The sequence below is a fragment of the Rhipicephalus sanguineus genome, chromosome 2, assembly GCF_013339695.2.
Source record: "Rhipicephalus sanguineus isolate Rsan-2018 chromosome 2, BIME_Rsan_1.4, whole genome shotgun sequence".
NCBI classification, from domain to species: domain Eukaryota; kingdom Metazoa; phylum Arthropoda; class Arachnida; order Ixodida; family Ixodidae; genus Rhipicephalus; species Rhipicephalus sanguineus.
This window is the reverse complement of record NC_051177.1, coordinates 29633092-29656548: the sequence shown is the minus strand read 5'-3', so window position 1 is coordinate 29656548 and position 23457 is coordinate 29633092. Positions and strand designations below refer to the sequence as shown.

The following is a 23457-nucleotide window of genomic DNA, read 5'->3' as shown; positions in this document are numbered from 1 at the left end:
CTCCGAGTCTCTCACTCTAGAGGTGAGGAGGTTGTTCCCCCTACCCCCAAAGCATTGCTGGAAAAGGGGCTGCTTTGCTGTGGTAGCTGCTCTCTCTTGTGCAGTACACAATTAGAAAAATGCATCTGCAAGAACCATACTTGAAATAAACAGCGTAAAAAACGGACTGCCACGGAAAGGAAACACGCAGGACAAGTGCTGTGAAACACACAGGATAATCGTTTGGCAAGAACCATGTTTAACTCAACTGTTTGACCACAGCCAACTGCAGAATTTTCAATTTATTGCTTCAGCCTTCGTTTCGGCAGCAGTGAAGCTTCAGTATGTTGGAATCGGGGATGATCACTCTTTGTTATACACATTGAGGTTAGAAATAGATAGTGCTCTATCGACATGAAGTCATGAAATGTTAAGTACTTCATTACATGGTGAATTTCATGATGCTGAAGTTCATTATATTGATTTTTAACTGTACATCAAAGTGTTTTGCAGTACCCTTAAAGTTTGATATACAGGGTGTCCCAGCTATCACGCAGCACGATTTAAAAAAAGAGGAACGGCGTTACGCGAAGCAAACCTATTGAATATTGTTCCTAGTACACTGGAGTAGCCACTGCTATTTTTTTCGTTAATGAGGTTTAATTAATTAGTCATAATTATATTTGTAACTCGACAAGTACTCACCTAATTGTCAAAATTTCAATGAGGCGTATGTAGGCATGTTGAAATGGCATCTAACTGCGCTACTTTCAATAACGTGCTAATCGCGCGCTCATTTTTTCTGCTTCATCAAGAAAGCCCGCGAAATATGAAAAATGACACGTGACTAGACCGTTGCGCGCGTCGGGAACCAGCGACCTCAAACAGGCTCCCTATGAGGTAGACAGTATCAAGAAAAAAATCCAGAAAGAAAAAAAAACGCGTCGCCCCATATGCCACTCCCTGGCCTAAGAAACGCACCGCTTGGTTTTACAGAGTCAGGCCGTAATCAGAGCACCTTCCGCGTTATCAATGAGAACAGTCGGCCGTGAGATACGGATGAGTGCGGCATACTATCGAACGGAATGAATCCCAGCGCAATTGCACGCATATCGTTGGCGCCCGACCTGTACCCTTGCCAAAATGCGGAACGCTGTCTCTCGCAACGGACAACAGGCAAAGCGGTTGTTTGCAGTAAGCTTATTTGAGGGCGCTGGTTTCCTTTGTGGGTGGGAGCGTAGTCACGTGTTATTTTTCATATTTCGCGGGCTTTCTTTATCAGCCGGAAAAAATGAGCACGTAATTAGTACGCTGTTAAATATTGCGCAGTTAGATGTCCTTTGAACATGCCTACATATGCCTCATTGACATTTTGACAATTAGGTGAGTACCTGTCGAGTTACAAATATAGTTATGACTAATTAATTAAACCTCATTGACAAAAAAAATAGCAGTGGCTACTCCACTGTACTAGGAGCAATATGCTGTACGTTTGCTTCGCGTAACGCCGTTCCTCTTTTTTTAAATCGTGCTGCGTGATAGCTGGGACACCCTGTATATAAATTTGATTGTAAAGGCCTTTGACGATGGCTTTGGGATGTTTAAGCCACTGATATCATCAGAAATATTCACCCATATCAACATGGCTGAAATTGTCAAAACCGAAGATTGGATGGTTCATTTTTCCAGAATGTGCAAACAGGGCTCTACTGTATTGTGCTTAGGTGTTTATCATGGCAGCATCTACTAGTGACTCGGCAGGTTCACTTACTGTGTTTGAAATATGTTATGGGTGGAATCTCCTAGGTTTATACAAAGTCCTGAAATGCGATGTATGCAGATTTAGTCGAACCCACGTATATCAGACCCACATATAACAAATTATTGTGTATATTGAGCAGTTGGAATAGCCCCTTGAATGTCTTTTCCATATGTAAGATATATTATATACCGAATTACGTACAGTAAAACCTCAGTGATACGAATATCGCGGGGTAACCAAAAGTATTCGTATCATTCGAAATTCGTATCACCAGAAAACATGGAAAATTAGTGTGCGACAAAAGAAAGCTGGTGTACGTTTTCATTTATTGTTTCTCAGGGCTGCAGCGATGTCGTGAACAGCCTTGAATGATTGCCAGTAAAGTTCTTAGACCTCAGCAATCATACTTTTATTCGTAAGTAGTATAAGGCGCGAGCGAGCGCATGTAATTAATGAACCAAATGTGTTGTGACCCATGACAGCTAGTAGCCCCTTCCAAATCTTAGTACGCTTTTCCGCATGACACTAGAGTACTGCAGCGAAAGTTACTTAAGGAGGGCTTTGCACACGATAGATGAAGGCCAGAAAATTTTAGAACTGCTGTCCTTTGTTGTTATTAATTTTTATTAATTTCTGATCATGGTGGCGTTGGGATTGTTTTTTGGTAGATTTACGGCCGTGCCCACACAATCTGGAGGCTTGCTCAAAATTCGGGAGTCTCCCGTAATCGGAGAGTTGGCAGGTGTGTGCATCCCCAACATTCGTACATGTTGACGTTGCGAGCCCTAGCTCCTCACCAAGACTGTCCCCTTTCTCTTTCTGTCCTCGTCCGCCTTTAATAGGATGTCTGATTGTGAGGACATGGCTTGCATCGACGTGGCAGGCACGTGTAAACACAGTACAATGGCGCTGCCTCGAGCACAGCATCATGCGTCGACGTGCTGAAGAAAAAAATATAAAAGGGGGGGGGGGTCGTGACGCTGACACTGTCTGTAATTTATACGGAAAGGCACATGAAGGCTCATTAGGGCCTCCAAGATTCGCGTACACAATCTCGGAGAATACGACGCGCGCGGCGAGCATGCCCGCATGTGATTGCCGCGGTATCGCGGGCAGTATAGTACTTCCGAAGCAGTGCGGGCAGTACTTGTTCGAACCTGCGTGGTAGCGTACGTTCGTATCAAACGTCGCTGGGTGAAAATCGGTTCGCAACAACCGTACGCCATTACACTGCAGGCTAATGGGCCTTGACTTGAGAAAAATTCATATCACCCCGAAATTCATACGAGCCGTGATTGTATAACCGAGGTATATATATATATAGGACTCTTTTGTGACCCTCTTCAGGTTCGATATAAGTGGGTTCAACTGCAAAAGCAGTAAATGGTGCCTTTGTGCAACTCAATATATTTGCGTTGTCACGGCGGTTTGCATTGTGTATTTTGTGGGATACATAAGAAATGCACGAGATAGATGACCTTCTTCAAACTACAGGGAAACATCTCATTGAGCTTAAAAACTTATGTTAAACACATCCAGAATGTCGTTTTTCCCAAAAACAATATGGGAGTGGAATAGATTACCTGCTGCTGTAGTTAATGAAATATCAAATGATACGTTTTGTTCCTTGTTGACTTAGTGTTTTTAATAGTTCCCATTTTGCCTTTCTCTACATACTAGCTGTGTATGTAATTTATTTATTATTGTGGCTAGTGGTTGTTTTCTAGTGTTTACATGTGATGTTGTATGAAACCGCTTATAATGTGTGCACCCCCTCACTGTAATGCCTCTGATGGCGCTGTGAGTATTGCATAAATAAATAAATAAATAAATAAATAAATCCCACTGGCATCTGTGTACCGATGATGTCACCAGTGACTCTACTGCAGATAACAGCAGTGGCAGCGCTACAATGCAACAAATTTTAGCTCTGCATTTGTTTTCCAGGGTTAGCAGAGAGGTGCTAGATGGTGTTTTGAAGTTGGAAAATGTCGAACTCAAGGCTGCATGCGATGACGAACAACCATACGACTCTGAGAAACTCGGCCGAATAAAGCACGGCTTCCAGAGGCTTTCTGAACCTTTCCGTCTGTTCTCGGTGGATTTCAACGATCACAAGGTATGTTGGTGGTAGGCTTTGGAAAAAATTTTAAAGGGCCCCTCACCAGACACCACTGCAAATTTCAGTTACATGGCAAAACTTGTAGCGCACAAAAAGACGCGGACAAAGAAAGTGACAACAGGACGTCACTTTCTTGTTGTCACTATCTTCGTCCGTGTCTTTTTGTGCGCTACAAGTTTGGCCATGTATCTCTATCAACAAGCCCATTCTTACATCCTTTCAGTTACACACTAAGTTTTTTATAATAAAAGAACTTTTCAGATTTGTTCACTATTGGAGGACTGCTACCATACCATTCTGTAAGGAGGGCAGGTTTAACACACTCTCCCCCTTTGCCTCGAATGGTATCTGCCAGCAGCACACCTTTCATTTGTTCTTCCATGTCACATGTTCAGTGACAAGCCCAGCCTCCTTTCTTCTAGATGTTTCTTCGTGGCATATGAGCACTCTGCGTCACATTGTGGCCAATGACATTCCAAGAAGTGCCTCTGGCATAGAACACACATGCAAATGACTTGCACTCTCTCTCGAAGTGCAGCTTCCTTTAACACTTTCGTGACCGCGGAAAAATCGGTTGTTTTTGGCTAGTCCAGAAAATATTTATTTTTCCTGCCACAGAAAATAATTGATGCTAAGTGTAGGGTATCAAATGATAGAGGAAGAATTGGTCTTTCCAACAGTATTAATTCCAAACAACAGATTTATTTCGAATATAATTAAAAAATTATCAAACAAAGAAAAATGCATCAAAAAAGAAAAGATTCATAAAAACATCAATGCTACTCTGCAAAGGGTAAACATTAAAAAAAATCGAAATATACGTTTTGAACGCAAAGCCCTCGTAGAATAATAGTGGAAATATAAGCTCTGTAAGTACAAAGATTATTTGCATAAATACAAGAATATAGGCACTAGTGCCTATCATGCCACCGCGCAATGCAGTTTCTCGATGCGGTGAAACAAAGGCTGGCTGCACATGTTTCGAGAAAAAAAAATTTTTTTTCTGTTCAACTTTCCTAGCATAGCTTGCAGTTTGGTATTTTTCAAGTTTCCTGTGTATTCGTTCAAAATGAACGGTGCAGCCTGTTTCAAATCTGCAAAAATCCATAATCGTACTCTCAATTGACCTCTTTCTCCCTTATATACTGCCGAATACCATACCGACCTTCACATTTCACCATTTTCTCATCCACTGAAAGGTTCCGACGGGGTTAAAAAATAGCGTAGAAGAATCGTTCATGTGCTGCAATAGAGAAGACACGTGGTGAAGCTTCTCGTGAGATGCGACGGTCGTCTTCTTCAGATCAGAGACACTCAAGAAGCCTTGAACCTTTTCCGTGGCATCGCTGACGGTCGACGAAGGCCTGGAAATATGTGTCGTCGATACCAACACCAATGCAAGCGCGGGACTTCAACGATTACCATGTACACATGGAGTGCGACGAACTTGCTCAAAATCTCTTCAGTAACCTCCCTCCATGGATCCGTCCCTCTCACTGTATGTTGGCTTTTCGAAAGTATGCATCCACGCATACTTATCTGTGTGGTTGCATATCTCTCTCATGACTTCTGAGGTGAAAAACAACACGAAGACGCCGCCGCATAGCACACCGGAGCGTTGGGTCAAAGTCCACTCCGCGCCGTCTTCGCGGAGAGAACTGCGCTCTTTCTGCAGCCGGCGCCAAATGCTCCCGCCCGAATGAAGTTAACACCTTGCAGATAAGAGCTGTTATTATTAGTACACACCGGATACGTTTACATCGACGTGCGGCAGCGATAAAACGACCTGAGGAGAAGACGAAACACACCGGCGGATAGCTGCTGATGTTCCGGGGAGGTTTGACGCACTTTTGCCGTCCGTACGCCTGGCGAATCGAAGTCGTCCTCCGTGTCTGTGCTGCTACCATCATCCAGAGATTGCCGCTCAGATTAATCGGAATCCGTCGAAATTTGCGGTTTCTGTGGAGCACCTGCGAGCAACGTCGACGCGAAGTCTGAAACGAGCGCTCACCTACCCGACTGTGAACGAGCTTTAAAAATCTCCCCGCGGTGGAAAAAAGAAACTCGCCAACAAAACTGATAAAAGAAATGTTATGTTACCATTTGTATTGCGTTAGCTGTCCAGAACCGCTCAGAGAGTGCCAAAACCTGAACTTGAAGTCATCGATAACATACTATCGATGGGAATAGGTGTGGTCACGAAAGTGTTAAAGGAAGGGCATGTGGCCTGCAGTTTGAAATTTTTACCGTTTTCATGCCATGAAGCTGCTTTATACTTTGCTGACACGTTTACAGCTAGGCAAGCTAGTATGTGCTGCACTTGCATGTTTGCGTTGCTTGCATGACAAATTTCTTTAGCCTCATCTATTTTATACAGCAATTTCCTCTGCTGTATGCAACAGCTGATGCATGTTATGTGTTTATACTTAGCTTGCTGTCTTCAATTTATCCCAGTGGTAGCTACAGATGCACCCACAGATTATTATCAAATTGGAATTGGCTTGAATGTCGTGTCACTTTTGGCAAGCAGCAAGACCTTGTAACTTAAGTAATTGGGACTGCAAAAAGTTTTTCAAATACCGGTAAGTGAGCTTTCGAACTTACCAAACACACAAGAACATTGGATTCAGGCAGTAAGTTTTGTTGACCAAGTTTGGATTACTCAAAGTAATCAGAGATTCTTGTTTGCTGCATACAGTATTTTGTAGTTAAATGACATTTTTTCAATAGGCTGTATTATACCCTGCCCTCCCTCCCCCTCGCTGTAATGATGGAAACCTAATGTCACAGTGAGGGGGGATGGTAGTGACAACACCACGTATTAACCATCCTGCTATGCGGCCACCACGCTCCTTTTTTAACTTTGCCTTTTGCCATTCTGCCATGGAGCAGTGTGAAAGTTACACACCTGCCATTAAAAGCCATTGAGTGTGCAGTAGAGCACAACAATCATTTTTCTGGCAAGCATGAACATCTATCTATCCCCCGTTATTTTTGTCTATGGTGACAAGCAAATGCATTGCATCTCAAAACTACGCATGGACAACAAGAAGCCGTGGCTGCATGAAGTACAGTAACGACCACTAACTTATTCTCTACGGTCTCAGCAAAGTCACACCTGTATCACTCTACATAGAGGCTTGACAAGACAGGGCTTTGCTTTTCTGTCATTAAATTTCCGACACTGTATGGTCTTGCACGGTGCGCTTGATTTTTTTCAATCTGCCATGACTATTAGCTCATCTGATCCTTACAGTAAGCACGTCCTCTCTATCGCCATGTGATCAGATGCTTCCTTTACTCAATTCCAGTTTTGAACATTTCAATATGTGCATCAATTCATCTCTGTTTATGACTGTGTAGTGGTCCAACAAAGGAATGGTTGATCAGCCAAGTTTTCTTGCAGGCGTGCACTCTGTTGGGGGTGTCGGTGCACAGGTTGCCATAGCGACAGGAAATTGCAGGTCCACATAAGTACATAGCCTTTCCCCAGTGTAGGGTAGCATACCAGTTTTTTCTAGGCTGGTTAACATCCCTACCTTTCCTTTCTCTCCTGTTTCTTTCTTCCTTTTTTGTCACAATGGCTTTTATGATTATGTTTTTGTTTTCCCTATCTTCCTATGTGAGCATCACATTGTATGTAAGGCGGATTAGAACAGAAAACTGAAACTTTGAGCATTTGAACTCTACCAAGGCGGCAGCACACAAGCAAGAATGATGAGGCTGTGCCGCCCTGTACAATATGAAATGTCAATGCAGGCCAACACAACATGCACTCATGTTACAGGACGCGCTGATGCTGGAGGGATGCTTTGATGCTGTATTAGTTCATGGAATAGGCATAGTGGGGGGTGAGAGCTCGTGACCTGCTGCTTGCGTGTGATATGCGACTGCTGTGTTGCAGTGAAGCCAAATCTGCAACTGTGCATTTCAGCGGTACATGTGGCATATAGTGGACCTTTTTTTGTGCCAGCAGCAATGAGGCTGGCGCACTTCAACTTTAAATCATAAACATCACTACACGGCTTCACTTTATGGCTCTGTTGTGCCATTGTTCCAACGGGTTTGCATTGAAATTTTGATCAAGTTTTGCCCATATCACCCAAAATCTTCAGGGTAACTGGGCTTGTGCAGGCTGGCATTTCGATTTATCTGGTCATATTTACGTTAGAGAATACAGAACCACCGAAACTCTAAGTTAGGCAAGATTTCTGCAAAGAGCACCTGGCTCAACCAGGACAGCCTTTTCGTCTCTTGTTTCAGAAGTTTCTTGTGCTAAAGAAGAAATCATGGATTACCAACTAGCCCGAGCATCACGTTGCTAAGGACAAACAAGTTGTGCCAAAGACTGCACATTGTTGGGAACTAGGCTTGTGCGAATATTTGAACAATTCGAATATTGAAACAAATATTACAGTATTCGAAGTATTCGGAATGAACGAATAGACATATATAAACCGCATGTAACTGCCTGTAAAGGTGGTTTCACTGCTGTGGACGGCTGCTTTACTGTAAATACACCTTTTCAGGGGAAAACCGCACTGCCGCGAAGCCCCACTTCAAGGTTAAATGAACATATCAGCCTCGCATCAATTCGTCATTTTTTAAGTTTAAAATCTCGTTATACCAGCTTATATGCTCTAAGTATAGTAAATTTTAAAGCATAACGTATCTTACAGGTTATCACTTGCATTCTGCTGAAATTCAAATCCTGCTACTACTACTATTCAAAGTTGCTTCCACTTGTCTTTGAACCAAAAATAATGACATTTGCACATGCCTTGTTTCAATTTTAAAGAAATATTGTGCAAGTTAGCCGGGTCATGACAAATATGCTCATTTTTCTTCATAATATGTCATATATACTATTCGAATTAGATTCAAAATTATTCGACCAAATTACTATTCACTTCGAACCTAAAATGAACCTAAAATTTACTATTCGCACAAGCCTAGTGAGAACCCATGGACAGGGGACACAGTTTACAGCTCATGTCGCTGCAGTAGCTGCGCAGATCCATCTTAGCGCAACCTTTTTATACTGAGGGAGGTTGTGCAAGAAGTCTGATATGACTCATGGAGTTATCAATGTGTGGGTCGAGCCATGATAAAGTTAATTTTTTTGTAGTTGTGCGAGTGTTGGGTGTTGCAGAAAGATTTAATACTGACTGATTGTATCCTGTGGAACACAAATGAGAAGGACAACAATGTTCATAAGACGATTTGTCCAATGCCTTACAGAGGTTTTTCACCACTTGGGCTGATTCTGTGTATACAACTGGCTTCATTGTTTGTTGATACTATAGTTAGAGTATCATATGTGGCTGGCAGCTTGGTGAATATACAGTAAAATCCCGAGCTAGCATGCGCGCTACGGTGAAGGATAATTCGTCAAGGTTTGGAGGGGGGGCCCCTTGCTCAGTCATTGATCAGAATTCAAGAAGGCGGCGGAAGAGCCGCTAAGAATAGAGAATGCACACCAGTGCTTCTAATGAAATGCCTTATTGGATATGCATGCATTCGCTGTTTTCATTCACCCTCGTCGAGTGAATATAAATGGTGAATAAAACAGCGAAAATGATGGAAGGGGAGAAGATGCCGCATATTTGAAATTTCCCGAAAAAGGTAGGGGGATGCTTGCTCGGGTAGGTGCGCTTGCTCGGGATTTTACGGTAGGCTTTTTACAGTGTTATTGCGATAGCAATCATATGAACAGTCTCGGCTGGTTTTTGCCGTCGCTGTCGCCGCTGTCATGCACCGTATATGTATAAGTATGTATATATATATAAAAGTCCCAAAGAAAAATAATTCAGAAAAATGCTTCCGAAGCGCGGAATTGAACCAGCGACCTGTCGCTCCGCAGCGCGTGGCGCTAACCACGACGCCACAAAGCACAGATCCTTCAGGTAGCTAACGGCGAGCGTTATATACACACCCTTTATCGCTGGCAGGACTCAGAGACGGCAGGCGCTTATAAGTGTTTCTTCATTACCAGCGAGATGGTGCGAGGAGCACAATGGGTGCATTTAAAAGTCGTCGGCCAGCTCGCTCGCTTCTTCTAATATTTGCGCAGGGAGAACCTTGCCCTTCCGCTGTCTGCTGTTTCTGCAGCGTAGCAGCGCGTCCATCACGGGCCGCTTTTCTTGCTATCGCATTCATTGCTTCGCCCTTGCAGCGAAACTGTGACTTTTTTTTCATTTTTATGATTACTTTCCTTACAGGAGATTAAAAACTTCATCAAAGGCATTCGATGGAGAGAGGAAGTCTGTTGCACTCAGTCTGGCATCGTAGATGCTGTTTGCTTGTGGTTTCGGCTCAAAGTAGGAGATGCTTGGCTGGACACGGGACCAGACTCAAACAGCTGCTGGGAACAAGCCATATTCACTGGTAACCTCATGAGCTTGGTGAACTCTTGAGATTCAAGTTCTTGATTCCTTCCTATATACTTGCTTGGTTATGTAGGAAATTAGCTCAAGGTAAAGATCTGAATCTTTCGCACTGTTGCAAATTTAACATGCCACTTTTGTCTTATCAGGTGTGTCTTTAATGAAAACCAACATACAATGAAGCCAAGGAAGATATAGGGGATATTATTTGTACTTTTAATTGCATTGTAGTAATTATGATAGAAATGTGAAGAAAGTAAAGTGGACGAAAAGACAACTTGCCTCTGGTAGGGACTGAACCTGCAACCTTCGAATAACGCACCCGATGCTCTACCAATTGAGCTATGGTGGCGGTCATCCTCCCATACACTTTATCGGGTATTTCTGTGCACGCAAACCTGGGAGACTGATTCAGCGCCGCTCGTAGCCATGGCAGCGAGTGTGGAACTCTCTTTTTTTGCCAGCTGGCATTGTGTTGCACGTGATTGGTCAATCTGCTGGCAGCTGACTGATAAGCCCTTGCATACTACTTGAAGGCATCAAGTAGTATGCATCAAGTCTGCTGATGAAGGCATCAAGTCTGCCAGAATGAGACCTCGCTATATACCGTATTTATTCGAATATAGGTCGACCTTTTTTTCCCAAAAATGTTGCCCATAATCAGCTATCGACCTATATTCGCGATCAAAGCGACCAAAAGCACCGCACCTATGGCGTTCAACTGCCGCGCCTGCTGTTCTTCAAGCAGTTCCTGCTACATACGCACATTATATACCATAAAATCTGGTATAAAAACCGTACCCGTTCGCCTTTTCCGACTAAGTAACTAAGAAAAAAAAAGTTATTTGTGCAATAGCTGCACACCGCCTTTTCAAAGCCCCCGCGAAATGCCGCCGCTCCGCCATGTTTGCGCTGGAACCCGTGATTTCCCTAGGTAGGCCGTGAAGTCCCCTAGCCCCCTAGCCGTGCTGCCTGCCGACGCGCAGCCGCACTGGCACTGGCCAGATCAAACAACCTCTGGCCTCACTCTTTGTTTGTTGTTTGATCTGACGTGACGGTTCGCATTTGCAAATGCGCGGTTGGACGGTGTCACGTCGGTAGAGCTACACAGCTGACTTCAAGCGTCAAGTGACACTTTTTGCCGAGAATTCCAGCAATTGTGCCGCTCAGCGTGAGTTCGACGTAAAAGTTGATTAGGGGTTGGCGGAAGCAGCGGGACCGACTGTTCGCGTGCAATGGATGGCGTCGTGCTTTTCGCGGCCCAGCAACTGGCAGGCATGACGCTCTTGAAAAAGAACTGAGGCTCCGGGCGTCAAGGAGGCCCTGCAGAAGGCCAACAGACCTGGTCGTCATACCGCTAGGTATGACGTCCCGGCTACATTAAGGACCGGGTGGCGAAGAGTTACAAAGAGTGGCTTGAAGGAGGATGCTGCAATGACACCGACGGGACGCCGCGAGAAGGGCTTCCCTCAATGAAGTTGCGACGTGGGTGAAGGACGCGCGGAAAGACTTGCCAGCGGAAATTATCGTGACTGGCTTTAAAAAGTGCTGCATTTCCAACGCAATCGATGGCAGCGAAGTCGACGTCATTTCGGATGCCGAGGATGCCTGCGAAGAATCCGACAACTTTCCTTGCACATCTGACGAACATGACACTCCCGGCAGCGACAAGGGCGCTAAGTTAATTGTAAATAAAGGTGTGCTATGTTTCAATTTTCCTGTTTCTAAAAAAAAAAAAAAAACATGGGTCGACCTATTTTCGAATATTTTTTTTTTATTTCTCGTAGAGCGCTATAAGTAGGGGTCGACCTATATTCGTGCCCGACCTATTTTCGAATAAATACGGTATGAATGAAAGAAGGCAGTTTAAAGGCTTGTTTTTTTTGTTTGACACAAACAAAGAAACAAGCCCTTAAATTCCCATCTTCATTCAGGTGTATCTTTGTGTTTTCAAGCCATCCACAAAACTATGTTCATTGCATTTTTACTGTTTTTTTTTGCAGGTCCAAGTGCACAAGTGTCATGTGGCGAAGTAGTGGAGCTCAAGGTGACCTGCCAGGGCCACATAACCATGCAATGCGTCTTGCAGTCATCAAGCAATGCCCCTCCAAAGGAAGTGCTGAGCTTGGAGCCTGCCATTGTTCGTGCGATTAATTCGCAAGCTCATGTAATGGCGCATATTTCCGAAAAACTGAGTGGGACACTTGAAGAGCACTCCTCGCAAAGTATACTGGATATTTCGTGCATTCCAATCCTAGGCTTGCTTCTTGTGCAGCGTCGACCAAATTGGAGGCTCACATGTGTGCACAACTTGGACTCGAAAGACCTTGTTGACCATTTTGTGAAAGCTCACAAGTTGGAAGCTGCTGTTAATGTGGTCGACAGCCTGGAGGAACTGTACAGTGAGAAACAGGAGGAGTATGATACGTTTATTGTGAATGTTTTTGAGCCATCTGGGCTTCTGCGGCAGGGTGTTTTTGAAGACATCGCACTTCTAAGGTAAGTCAAAAACACTTTCTTTTTGGAACAAATATATTTTTTTCCTTTTTTTTACCAGTGAAAGACTATTATTTCAGCAACATTAGCTGTAATTAATTTGCAGCTTTGCTACCGTGAGCATTTGCTGCCTCATCTCTTTAAATTTCACATGACTACGGTAGTTCATGAAATTGGTGTATCACCCGCTAACAAGTTATGCTTCATTCAAGCAGCTTGCCAAATCAGCAGTCAGTTCGTCGATCAATATTTGCCTCTTGATGTACATTGAATTCTGTGCTTTGAGAAAAAACATGGGTATGTACCTCATGCTTTGCACAATGCAATTCTTAACAAAAATGCTGCTGCAAGGAGTACAAATGGTTTAGATGCATCGGCTGGTTGGCTGTGGAGTTTGCCATTTCATAATGAAATACTCACATGAACTATTAACTCAATACGCAAGCAGTTTTTAATTCTGCTCCTCTCAGAAAGTGGTTGTGGCAGCCATAAATTGAACCCACAATCTTGTGCGTGGCATCAAAATAGTATTCCTACTTACTTGACACTGCACTAGGCTTCTGGAAAGATTTTGTTCATTGCTTTGTTGAATGCTGTCTTGACTTATAGCCACGAAAAGTTAACCTTGATGCTTTAAATCAACTTTGCTGAAAAAAAAAAAGAAAGCCCAAAGGATAAGTTTGCAGAATGTGCATCTGGCTGTGTTGTATTCGTGAATTCGAATTCTCACTATGACGCTGAAGCTCCGTGATATTCTAGTGCGCATTTCATTTTCACGTACCAGTCCCATCGTTCCAGTATATCATTGTGCCTCCTGTCTTTTGCAATGTAGAAAACTAAGACACCTCTTTTTATCATAGTATTTAACACACCACACCACACACCATGTATAGTGCAGTAATGGTAGGAGAAAGAACGAAGAGTAACTGCACTGGTTCGTTTTTTTCTTGCAGGAAGAGCTGCCTTAAGAATGACGTTACAATGGTTCCTTCTTCAGTAACTCTCCGTGCTTTACTAGTTGAGAGTGAAGCATTGGAAGAACAGTCGCGTCTTGTATCTGATGGCCGTACCCTTGGCTTCAGAATTTCAGATTCCATCAATGCTTTTCAGGTGGGTACATCACTTTTTTTTTGTTGCTCTAACATAAAATGCAAAAGTGAAATCATTTCGAAAGGCCCAGAAATTTGGTTACTCTGTGGATAGCAACTGTACTGCTTTGTTCTGTTCTGGCAATTAATTTTCAGGTTAAGCTGAGAAAATAAATTTGTTGACCCCTTCATGATTGTACTAATTTCTTTTAGTCAAGAAAAATATTGCGAATGCCACTCGTAGCTTTTTATACTAACAGCAAGATTCGGACGAGGTCTCTCTTTCTGGAGTGCAACACTAACATAAGCTTAGCTTTGGCCGTGATTTATGTCGCAAATTAAGAGCCATGAAAAGCTGCTCAGTTAGTAGCTAAGCAGGGCCAAGTGCGAGCACAAACAACAGCTTTCTTTCATATGTTTTGCTGGCACCCATATTTGTAGCTGCAGCATTTTTTATGTGTCTCGTCATTTTCAGCTGTGTGTCACTCGAAATTTTGGTGGGCGCTCACTGCGATGTGCCCAAAAAAATGTGCCTAGTTTGCTTCTGTCATTTAGAATGGCTGAGTGACAAATGGTGGCACCATTGTCAATAACTTCATTGGGCTGTTGAAGTGTTCTTACTGTTCATGCATTACACACGCTTCTCATCACCCATTTCTTGGCTGTGTCCCTGTGCATTGGGAATCAAAATGTTGAATGAATTTAAAGGGGCCCTGCAACACTTTTTCAGCATGGTCAGAAAATGCTGCTGATCGGTTGTCAAGTCTTGAGAACACACGAGCCAAACATTATAGCACAGCACGCTGCCTAGAATTTACAATAAATTCGCATAGTCAGCTAAAAAGCGTTTCCTCTTCTCTCGACAAAAAATGATGCTTACAGTGTCACAGGCAGTTTCCACGCCATTGGCTGATTTGAATATGGCACACTCGGTAGTTACTGCGGCCGCCGCGAGAGGCCGCCACTCGACCGCCCCCAATCGCAAATACAGCATGTGTTCGAAGAAAACAAAAGCTAAAACGTGCTCAAGGTCAGGAGGTGCATGTGAAGTACCTTCTTCCCTCGTGCCATCCCCCCCCCCCTGCTTAGCTTCCAGCGCTTTCGTCGGGGCAAGAGAAGAGAGAAAGCAATTACACCGTGCGACAAATCTTTATAATTCTGCTCATACTGGACGGATTCTAAGAATTTTTGCGGCATTCGACTCGTGAGGCAATAAGTTCATTTAGCGAAGCCATTCTATGGCTACTTGGAAAAGTGTTGCAGGGCCCCTTTAATATTCATCTGAGTATCAACTTCTAAAATCATTTAAAACCTAGCAACCTGACCAACACATGTTTACCTTTGAATGTATCAACCAGAATTTTGAGTTGACCGCAGCTTTTACAGATGCAAGTGGGATCACTTAATACATGCATACACATACAGGTTGAGGCTGAGCTGTACACAATGGACTGCATACCCAGGTTTTGCCTAATCTTAGCCTTTTTACAGATTCTATACTGCATTAAACTTCTGGAAGCTATAGTACACCTTCCTGCTACAGTTTTCTGAACATGAGAACAGTGAAAAATTTACCATATTCTGAAATTTTAATGGCATGATAATGCCAATGCAATTGTGGTCCTTAATTACATCACATACATTAGTGCAAGAACTCCCAACCCTCCCTCCCTCCATTCCTTCTGGCTATGCCAATGCAAGACACCCAAGACACCAGCATCAATGCAGAGAACACGCTCAGTGCATGCGCCGGAGGCAATGACAGCACAGTGATGTATGAAAGCATTGCACACAAGATTGTGGTTACTCAGCAGCACAATACTCGTGCCTGCGTCATCTATGGAGTGCAGCTCCTTACAGTTACTGAGGCTTGAGGAAGTTGCTTCCAGCAGGTCCAATGAAAAGCAGAAACAATAGTCTCTGCTTTTTTTCCTAGAACCAAATGTGGCCATTGCTATGAAGCTATAGATAGCAGTGCCATCTCTAATCATCAGCCGACATCTGGTGTAGCATTAACATAAGGAAACAAATACACTGAGCACTTGGGTTTAGCTGTCTGAACAAAGGCTTCCTTGAAGCTACTGCATAGCATGCCGATGTGTGTCCTGACTGTGTAGGTCATACCAAATTCAAGTGCTCCTAGGTGCATCACCTGCTGCCACTTGTCAAGAAAGTACCTGTTTACATGTAATTTATTAATGAAAAATATGATAATTTACTGTGTGCATTAGTAAGTAGAATGGTGAGTCATTACAAGTACAAATCCACTACATAGCTTTTTTTTTGTCAGTAGAGTAACTGAACATATGCAACTGGTTATTGAAAACTTATTAATAACTGTCTGCATTACTTAATAAAAAAAATGTAACTGGTTACTAGTGATTCATTTTCCATTTCTTCCTAACCTTCATTTCTGGATGACCCCCAGGTCCAGATGCAGCAAGACATCTGCTTTGCAACACTTCCACATCGCCCACTGTCTGATGTGTTCACCTTGCTGGAAATCAACATGTCCAACGTTGGACTTGACTTGCCCGAAATCTTGGCAGTTCGGTCCGTGCCTTTGCTGCAAACTGGTCGGATATCAGGATGCTGCTATTGGTTCGAACAGGAGTGCTTTGGTGGAATCACTTTGAGCAGCTACAGTGATGAAGACTCATCTCTGCAAGCAGCTGTTGTGTTTAGCAGTGCAGTCCACGGGACTGCGGGGACTACGGCAAGGGTTGGGACTTCATGTGTGGACAGTAGTATCAGCATTTGGCTCGACAACGTAAGAAATGGAAAAGTACTTCAGTAAAGGTCTTGGTGGCAAATATGTGTCTGTTATGTTTATCGCTGTGGTAGATTAGATTTGGTGTAATTACAAAGGATCGGCGCCTAGTAAATTTGAGGTCAGAAGCTAATTCGAACCGAATAGTGCTTTTGTCGAATAATTTCGTATGCGATAGCTTGAATAGTATATATCCCATACTATAAAGAAAAATTAGCCGTTTTGTCATGACCCAACTTACTTGCACAATATATTTTCTAGAATTAGAACAAAGCTCGTGTCACTTTTTTGGTTTGAAGCAAAGTGGAAGCAACTTTAAATAGTAGCAGGATTTGAATAACGGTGGCGTGCAAGTTATAAGCGGTAAAATAAGTTAAGTTTTAAGATTTGCTATACTTAGTGCATATAAGCCCATATAACACGCTTTTAAGCTTAAAAAAGGAAAAACTAATAATAGATGAAACAAGCGCAATATACACGGAGATTTAGAAAGGACACTGGTTTAGCTGTCTGAACAAAGGCTTCCTTGAAGCTGCTGCATAGCATGCCGATGTGTGTCCTGACTGTGTAGGTCATACCCAATTCAAGTGCTCATAGGTGCATCACCTGCTGCCACTTGTCAAGAAAGTACTTGTTTACATGTAATTTACTAAGGAAAAAAAGTCACAGTTTCGCCGCAACGGCGAAGCAATGAATGCGGTAGCAACAAATTGGAATGTAACGCGAAGAACGGAAAGCAGCTCGAAATTGCCGGCGCGTCTCTCGAGCCCAAAGGACGCACGAAAAGAACGCACACAGGACGAGCGCGAACTATCATGCGTCACAGCTCGATACTTGAAGCGCACTGCTGAAACATAAAGCAGGACGCACGAAACGAACGAACGGGTACACACAGGACGAGCGCGTACTGTCACAGTTGTTACTTATTTCTGTTTGAACAGCGCGGTCCTTTCGCAAACGCGGCCGCTGCAGCGAGCGAAGCATCGGCGTTCGCAGGAGCGGGGCGACGACCTTTAAAACGCAGCGCCCAGAGCGCACATAGTGCCTATCTCGCTGTGAGTAAGAAGCACGCTGTAGTAAATGGTGCGTTGCGCTCCATCGCACCATCTCGCCGGTAATGAAGAAACGCTTATAAGCGCCTGCCGTCTCTGAGTCTGGCCAGCGGTAAAGGGTGTGTAATAACGCTCATCGTTAGCTACATAGAGGATACCCGTTTCGTAGCGTAGTGGTAAGCGCCACGCACTGCGGAGCGAGAGGTCCCTGGTTCGATTCCGCGCCTCGGAAGCATTTTTCTGAATTATTTTTCTTTGGGGCCTTTATATATATACATATTCATACTTATACATATACGGTGAATGACGGCGACGGGGACGGACAAAAATCAGCCGAGACTGTCCATATAATTGCTATCGCAATAAAATATGATAATTTACAGTGTGCATTAGTCAGTAGATTAGTGAGTAATTACAAGTACAAATCCACTACATAGCCGTCCTGTGTCCTTTCTAAGTCCCCGTGTATATTGCGCTTGTTTCATCGTGAACCTTTACCAAAATGCCCAACTGGCAGTCATCCTAATAATAGAGGTGGACGAAATATCTGCACCTTGGAGTGTGGCTTCACGGCAGTGGGGATTTCCCGTGGATAGGTGGTTTCACGGCATAGCAGTCTCACGCTGCACTGAAACCACCTTTGCAGGGGGGTTGCATGCGGGAAAAATAAATAAAAAGCATACATTCATTCGTTTCGAATACTTCAAAATATCTGAAATTTCAAGTTCGTGTCCAAACGAATTCGAATACTGTAATATTCGTTCGAATATTCGAAGCACTCGAATATACGCCGGTGCCTAGTAATTACACTTGGTGACAACCTATGCAATTCAGTAAAGGCGTTGTTTCCTGGAATGGGCGGACCACCCCAAAGACGATGCCTAAATGAAAACAAAATAAAGATGTTTATTCTCTCTCTCTTGCCTACTGTGTCACAGTGCGCCTACCTTATGTGCCTGCACAATTTAAATCATAGTTCCAATGAGAGGTTGATTTTTGGAAAAGTCTGCCTTCGTAGTGATGGCACAAAAAGAACAGATGTAAAGAACTTTGGTCAGATTCCACGCACTGTGGGAATCGATGTTATGTGAAAGAGAAGGTAAGGAGCTGGCTGTCGCACACTGTGACATTGAGCCAAGTGTTGTTACGAGGCGTATCAGCGTCTTTGCGCAAGTCGAGTAACTGTGTGCATGATGTGTGCTTACCAGACACGTCGACTACACTGTGAAGCTTAAAGATCACCTTAAAGCGCAGACTTCAGGTACATCAGGCAGTGTTTGTATACATCATGTTTGTGTGTGTGACAGTCGAACCCGCATATAGCGAACTCGCAAGAAAGAAATGGAAATTAGTTCGATATATCGGATAATTCGATATACAACTTCTAATGAAATTATTGTATTTGCGATGCAAATTCCGGTGCGCAAGTTGCCTTCACGGCATTGCCACATGATAATGTAACGAAGACGCTTTCACTGCAATAGGTAGGTTTTTGTATTTTTCCACGGTTTGCAGTTGGAGATCCTGGGTTATAAGCAGGGGCGGTTTTGATGCGGTATTGATGTAAATAGCGCCTCAAAATCTTCATACGCAGCTGTGCGTACTCGTCGGGCACCGGAAGCGTCTCTGCATGGGCCCTATGTTAGCCTTGTTTTTCGATATCCCACTGAACGTGCTTCTTGGGATTCTGTACGCAGTGGCGACATAAAGCTTTTTTTTTTTTCCTAAGTTGGAGTGTATTTTTAACGCCAGCTTTGCGGAGAATAGCAGGTTCTTCTGTTTTACGGCATCTATGGCGTTTAACAAATTAGCGCAGAAGCGAACGGCGACCCCGCAAGGCGGGCCGGCTGGCAACAACGACGAATCATGGGGCGAAAAGCACGTGATGGCAAGCGGTAGTCTCTCCGCGCGGCGTCCTAATCACACCGCTCACTCTTCCAAATGCATGCGGGAAAGTCCCCTTCCGTAAGGAAAAGTCAACTTACTGGGGCATTTCCGCTGCCGATGTTCGATATATCAAGTGTTCCGGCTGTTTTTGTTCGATGTAGCCTTAAGTTTTCCTATGCATTAACTTTAAAGCATTGTCGTGATCAAAAATAGTTCGATATAAAGGATAATTGGATTTATGCGAGTTCGATGTAGTCGAGTTCGACGATATATGAAAAAAAAAAGTTCTAAAAGCCAGGGGAATTCAGATTCAACGTTTTGTATCACTGGCTTTACTTAGCAACAAAAATAAACAAAATATGGATGTTTTGCCACCTATGCGGGTGGCATCGTCAGTACAAAAATGACAACATATGAAAGAATACATCCTACTTTAAAGGTAAACATATTCGACTGCAATCTGTCTGGCCGGTTGAAATTATAAGAATAAAAAGACTCTCCAGCTACGTTCTGTCTTAAGTTTTTTTTTTTATTTTAAAACATTGACCCTACCTTTCGAGACCCGTTCGGTCTCCAGGGGGTGTCTGCCCGGCCGGCTCCGACGCTAGCGTTTTTTTTTTTTTTTGTGTGTGTATGTGTCTACCTCTCCCTCTCCACCGTCGTTCTCCCCGCCGCTCTTGTTAATGGGTTGTCTTCTCCATTGGTTCCGGATACCTGTGGCTACGCCAATGGCCGCAACTCGAAGCAAACGCAGAAAATACAAAGTCGTAATTCTGGGAGTCATCGAGATTAAAAGGTATTTCTTGCCTCAATGCAGGATCGTATGAAAACAAAGCAGCAGGTTGGTAGCAAATGCTTACACATCACTTGGCAACTCTTAGAGGAGATTCTCCGTGTAATATCTTATTTAGGTTTACCTGGTGTTCATATATGTGCTGTGCTGACCTCACTTGTGTGCCACTGGTGTGTGGCATCATAAATTTGCCACGTGGCTTTCACCCAGAGTTGGTTGCACCAGCTTAAAAGTAAACAACTATTTCTCCGCAATGGAAGTGCCATGGAACAAACAAGCAAAGGAAGGCTTCGATGAAGGCGTGTATCGTGCAATAAAAGTGAGTGATGTTGGAAAATAAAGCGTCGAGCGGAACAAGAACGTCTTCGTTGTATACGCTGCAAAGCATGGTTCAGAACTCGAGTATTTGCTTGTTCGGAAACGAGTAGCCGAGAAACGACTGGTGGCGGCCATCGCCAGTGAGGAATTTGTTCGCGAGAGGAATGGAGTACCACTGAGTCTGTTATACAGTTTTTTTGTTTCGTTTGTTTTTTGAAACACGTGGCGCCTTGAAGAGTCATGACACAACCCTGAGTGGGTAGGTGCCAATCATCCTAGGAGCATCATCATCGTCATCAACACGAAGAACAAATGAGACATGAGAAAGTGCGTGAATGCGCGTTTCTTGCGGTCCATATTTCACGGCGTCCATGGTACAACCGCGAAATGGTGTTTTTATTGTGATAGCAATTATATGGACGCTCGCTGCACATTTTTGCCGTCGACGTCGCCCGTCATATTCTGTATAAAGTTCAAATCGATGACATTGTCCAGTGCGTCGTATGTTCTATGTGCGCGTGAAAGCTTGAGAAGGCAGGAGACGGGCGCGGCTCAAGCATAGATGGAACGCACCGGCCGGCTCCGTCGGGCGGAGGAACATGAAGGGGGTCCCAGTGAGGGGGAGCTGCTTCGTTGGGGCAGCAATTGCAAACTTTGTTCACAAACGCGTGGTCGCGCGCGCTGTCTCTACAGAGATCAGTTTACGGCTCATACCTTTGTACGTGCTGTGCTCTCGCCGCTTACTTCGCGTTGAAGCTACAGACAGCACGAAAACCGCTTGGCTCACTGGAGCGGCCGTATTCCCTTACGCCTGCGTTTTGTAGAGTTAAGCCATATCGGATCCTAATGAGTTAGCTGCTAGTCTTACTTCGTGTAACATTCCAATTTGCTGCTATCGGATTCATTGCTTCGCCCTTGCGGCGAGACTGAGTTTTTTAATCGCACCGGCGACTTTGTATTAACAGTAAACACGGTAGGCACGGGATCGACCGATTTTTGCGATAACAAAATATAAATGAACGCACGAATTAAAGGAAGGTAAGGCGCGCAGACACGGACATAAAACCAGACAACATGGCGTTTGTGTTGACTGAGTGCTTGTTTAGTATTTGCTTGCTATCTTTTATTTTATTTTCGCAGCTTTTTTAAAGGTCTTTATCGTAAGCCTCCTGCCGCCTGGTTCTTGGCCCACCCCATTCAGTAGGTGAGCGCCATAAGAATCTGAATCCTCCTTCTTGTCATTAAACATCATCTTCTTTAAAATGTGAATCATCATCACCATCATCACCCTCTACACTTGCGTCCCTGTCTGCCCGCGTCATATATTTTTCATGGTAGATTGCTACCAATACCAACCAGCTGAACTTTCTATCGTTCTATGAAATAACGTCTCAGGCGTCGCGTCGATCTTATTTTATGCGTCTGCTGTTGCCGTCGGTACAACACACCTCGCATCTACTGAAACAAAGGGCTGGACCACTGCTATAGGCACTTTCCAAGCAGGACAACGAAGAAGAGGACGTGCAAGGGTCTCGTGGCGCGAGCTCTCGTGCTCGCGCTCAGAGAAGAAGGAACCAGCCGTCCCGTCGTGCGGTTCTCTGAGCAACTCGTCGGTTTGGCGACACGGTGGAAAGCGGCCAGAAGGCACCCAGTCCGCTTATGCCACCCCGGGCAAACGGTGGCCTCGCCTGCTCAAGCCTTGGCACCCCCCTGTGGCCATTGGTTGCGCTGGCCAGCCTTGTGACTAGCGCCTCCTGCCAGCAGGAGCATCATTCCGGAGGCCGACCGCGCAAGTCCATCAGCTATTATGGCCACCGGGAGGTAAGACGCCAACTTGAATGCGTCGTAATCAGTTCTGCTGCCGAAAATGTCGCCGATTCGATAACGGCGCCTTTATTAGGGCAGGCTCGAAATATAGGCGTGAGTATGAAGCCCCCACTAATGCTTATCACATAGTCAGTATAATGCGCATTAACAAGGATAAACTGCAAAAATTGTTCGTTTCATCTTTATACCTACGCCCTTACATCGCGCTGCTAAGCTTGAGGGTGCTAGTTCGATCAGCGGTCATGGCGACCGTATTTCGATGGGGACGCCATGACCCCATCGAAATGCGGCCGCCATGACTGCTAATCGCACGTTAAAGGGACACTGCATTGAAAGAATAAGTTTGTTTAGACTCATAAATTATACTACTAAATCTATAGTGTCGTTAATTTCATCACCATATGTTTAAAAACAGGTAAGAAATAATGTCAAAAGTATTGCTTTTAAATTTCCCGCCGAAATCTCCGATGCCGGCGTCATGGATTTCGAAGTGCTTTTTTTTTCGTATTTTGGCCGTACTGGCTCAACGAAATTTCCTGAAACTTGATACGTTAAGTTGCTGGCTCCCTCAGAAGACAATGTGCTTATTATAAACGATTAGAAACTACGTAGTCCTACACTCTTATTCAAGTACCGTATAACGTCCGGCACATAAACGGCCCATTTTTATTCCACCACAACGTACTGCATATAAGCGGCCCTTCAATCGCCATTAAGCGTGACAAATTCTGCGGTGACGGATTGGGCCCGCTATATGCGGCCGCGAGCGGTCGCAACGCTTATATGGAGCCCGAGGCGGAAATGGCTCGAGCGGACGCAACGCTTATATGGGGCCCGACGCGAAAGGCGGACGCAACGCTTATATACAGAGCCCCGCCTCCCTGACCCATAGAGTTTCCAAATTAACTAGAGGGGACTCTGGCGCTGCGATCGTTTCAGCTACCATGGGAATGATGGTAGTACACAAATTTGCCTAG

At 44.2% G+C, this 23457-nt stretch overlaps 1 protein-coding gene across 1 annotated transcript in view; it reads left to right on the top strand.

The window, feature by feature from the left end:
• Nucleotides 1-16646, top strand: part of LOC119382627 (protein arginine N-methyltransferase 9) — a 39647-nt gene extending 23001 nt beyond the window's left edge. Inside the window, exons 7-11 of the mRNA XM_037650412.1 lie at nucleotides 3689-3860; nucleotides 10085-10250; nucleotides 12253-12748; nucleotides 13699-13855; nucleotides 16262-16646. Coding sequence (XP_037506340.1) covers nucleotides 3689-3860; nucleotides 10085-10250; nucleotides 12253-12748; nucleotides 13699-13855; nucleotides 16262-16630 — 1360 coding nt within the window. The 3' untranslated portion in view covers nucleotides 16631-16646. The remainder of the gene's footprint in view (nucleotides 1-3688; nucleotides 3861-10084; nucleotides 10251-12252; nucleotides 12749-13698; nucleotides 13856-16261) is intronic.
• The last annotated feature ends 6811 nt before the right edge of the window (nucleotides 16647-23457 follow it).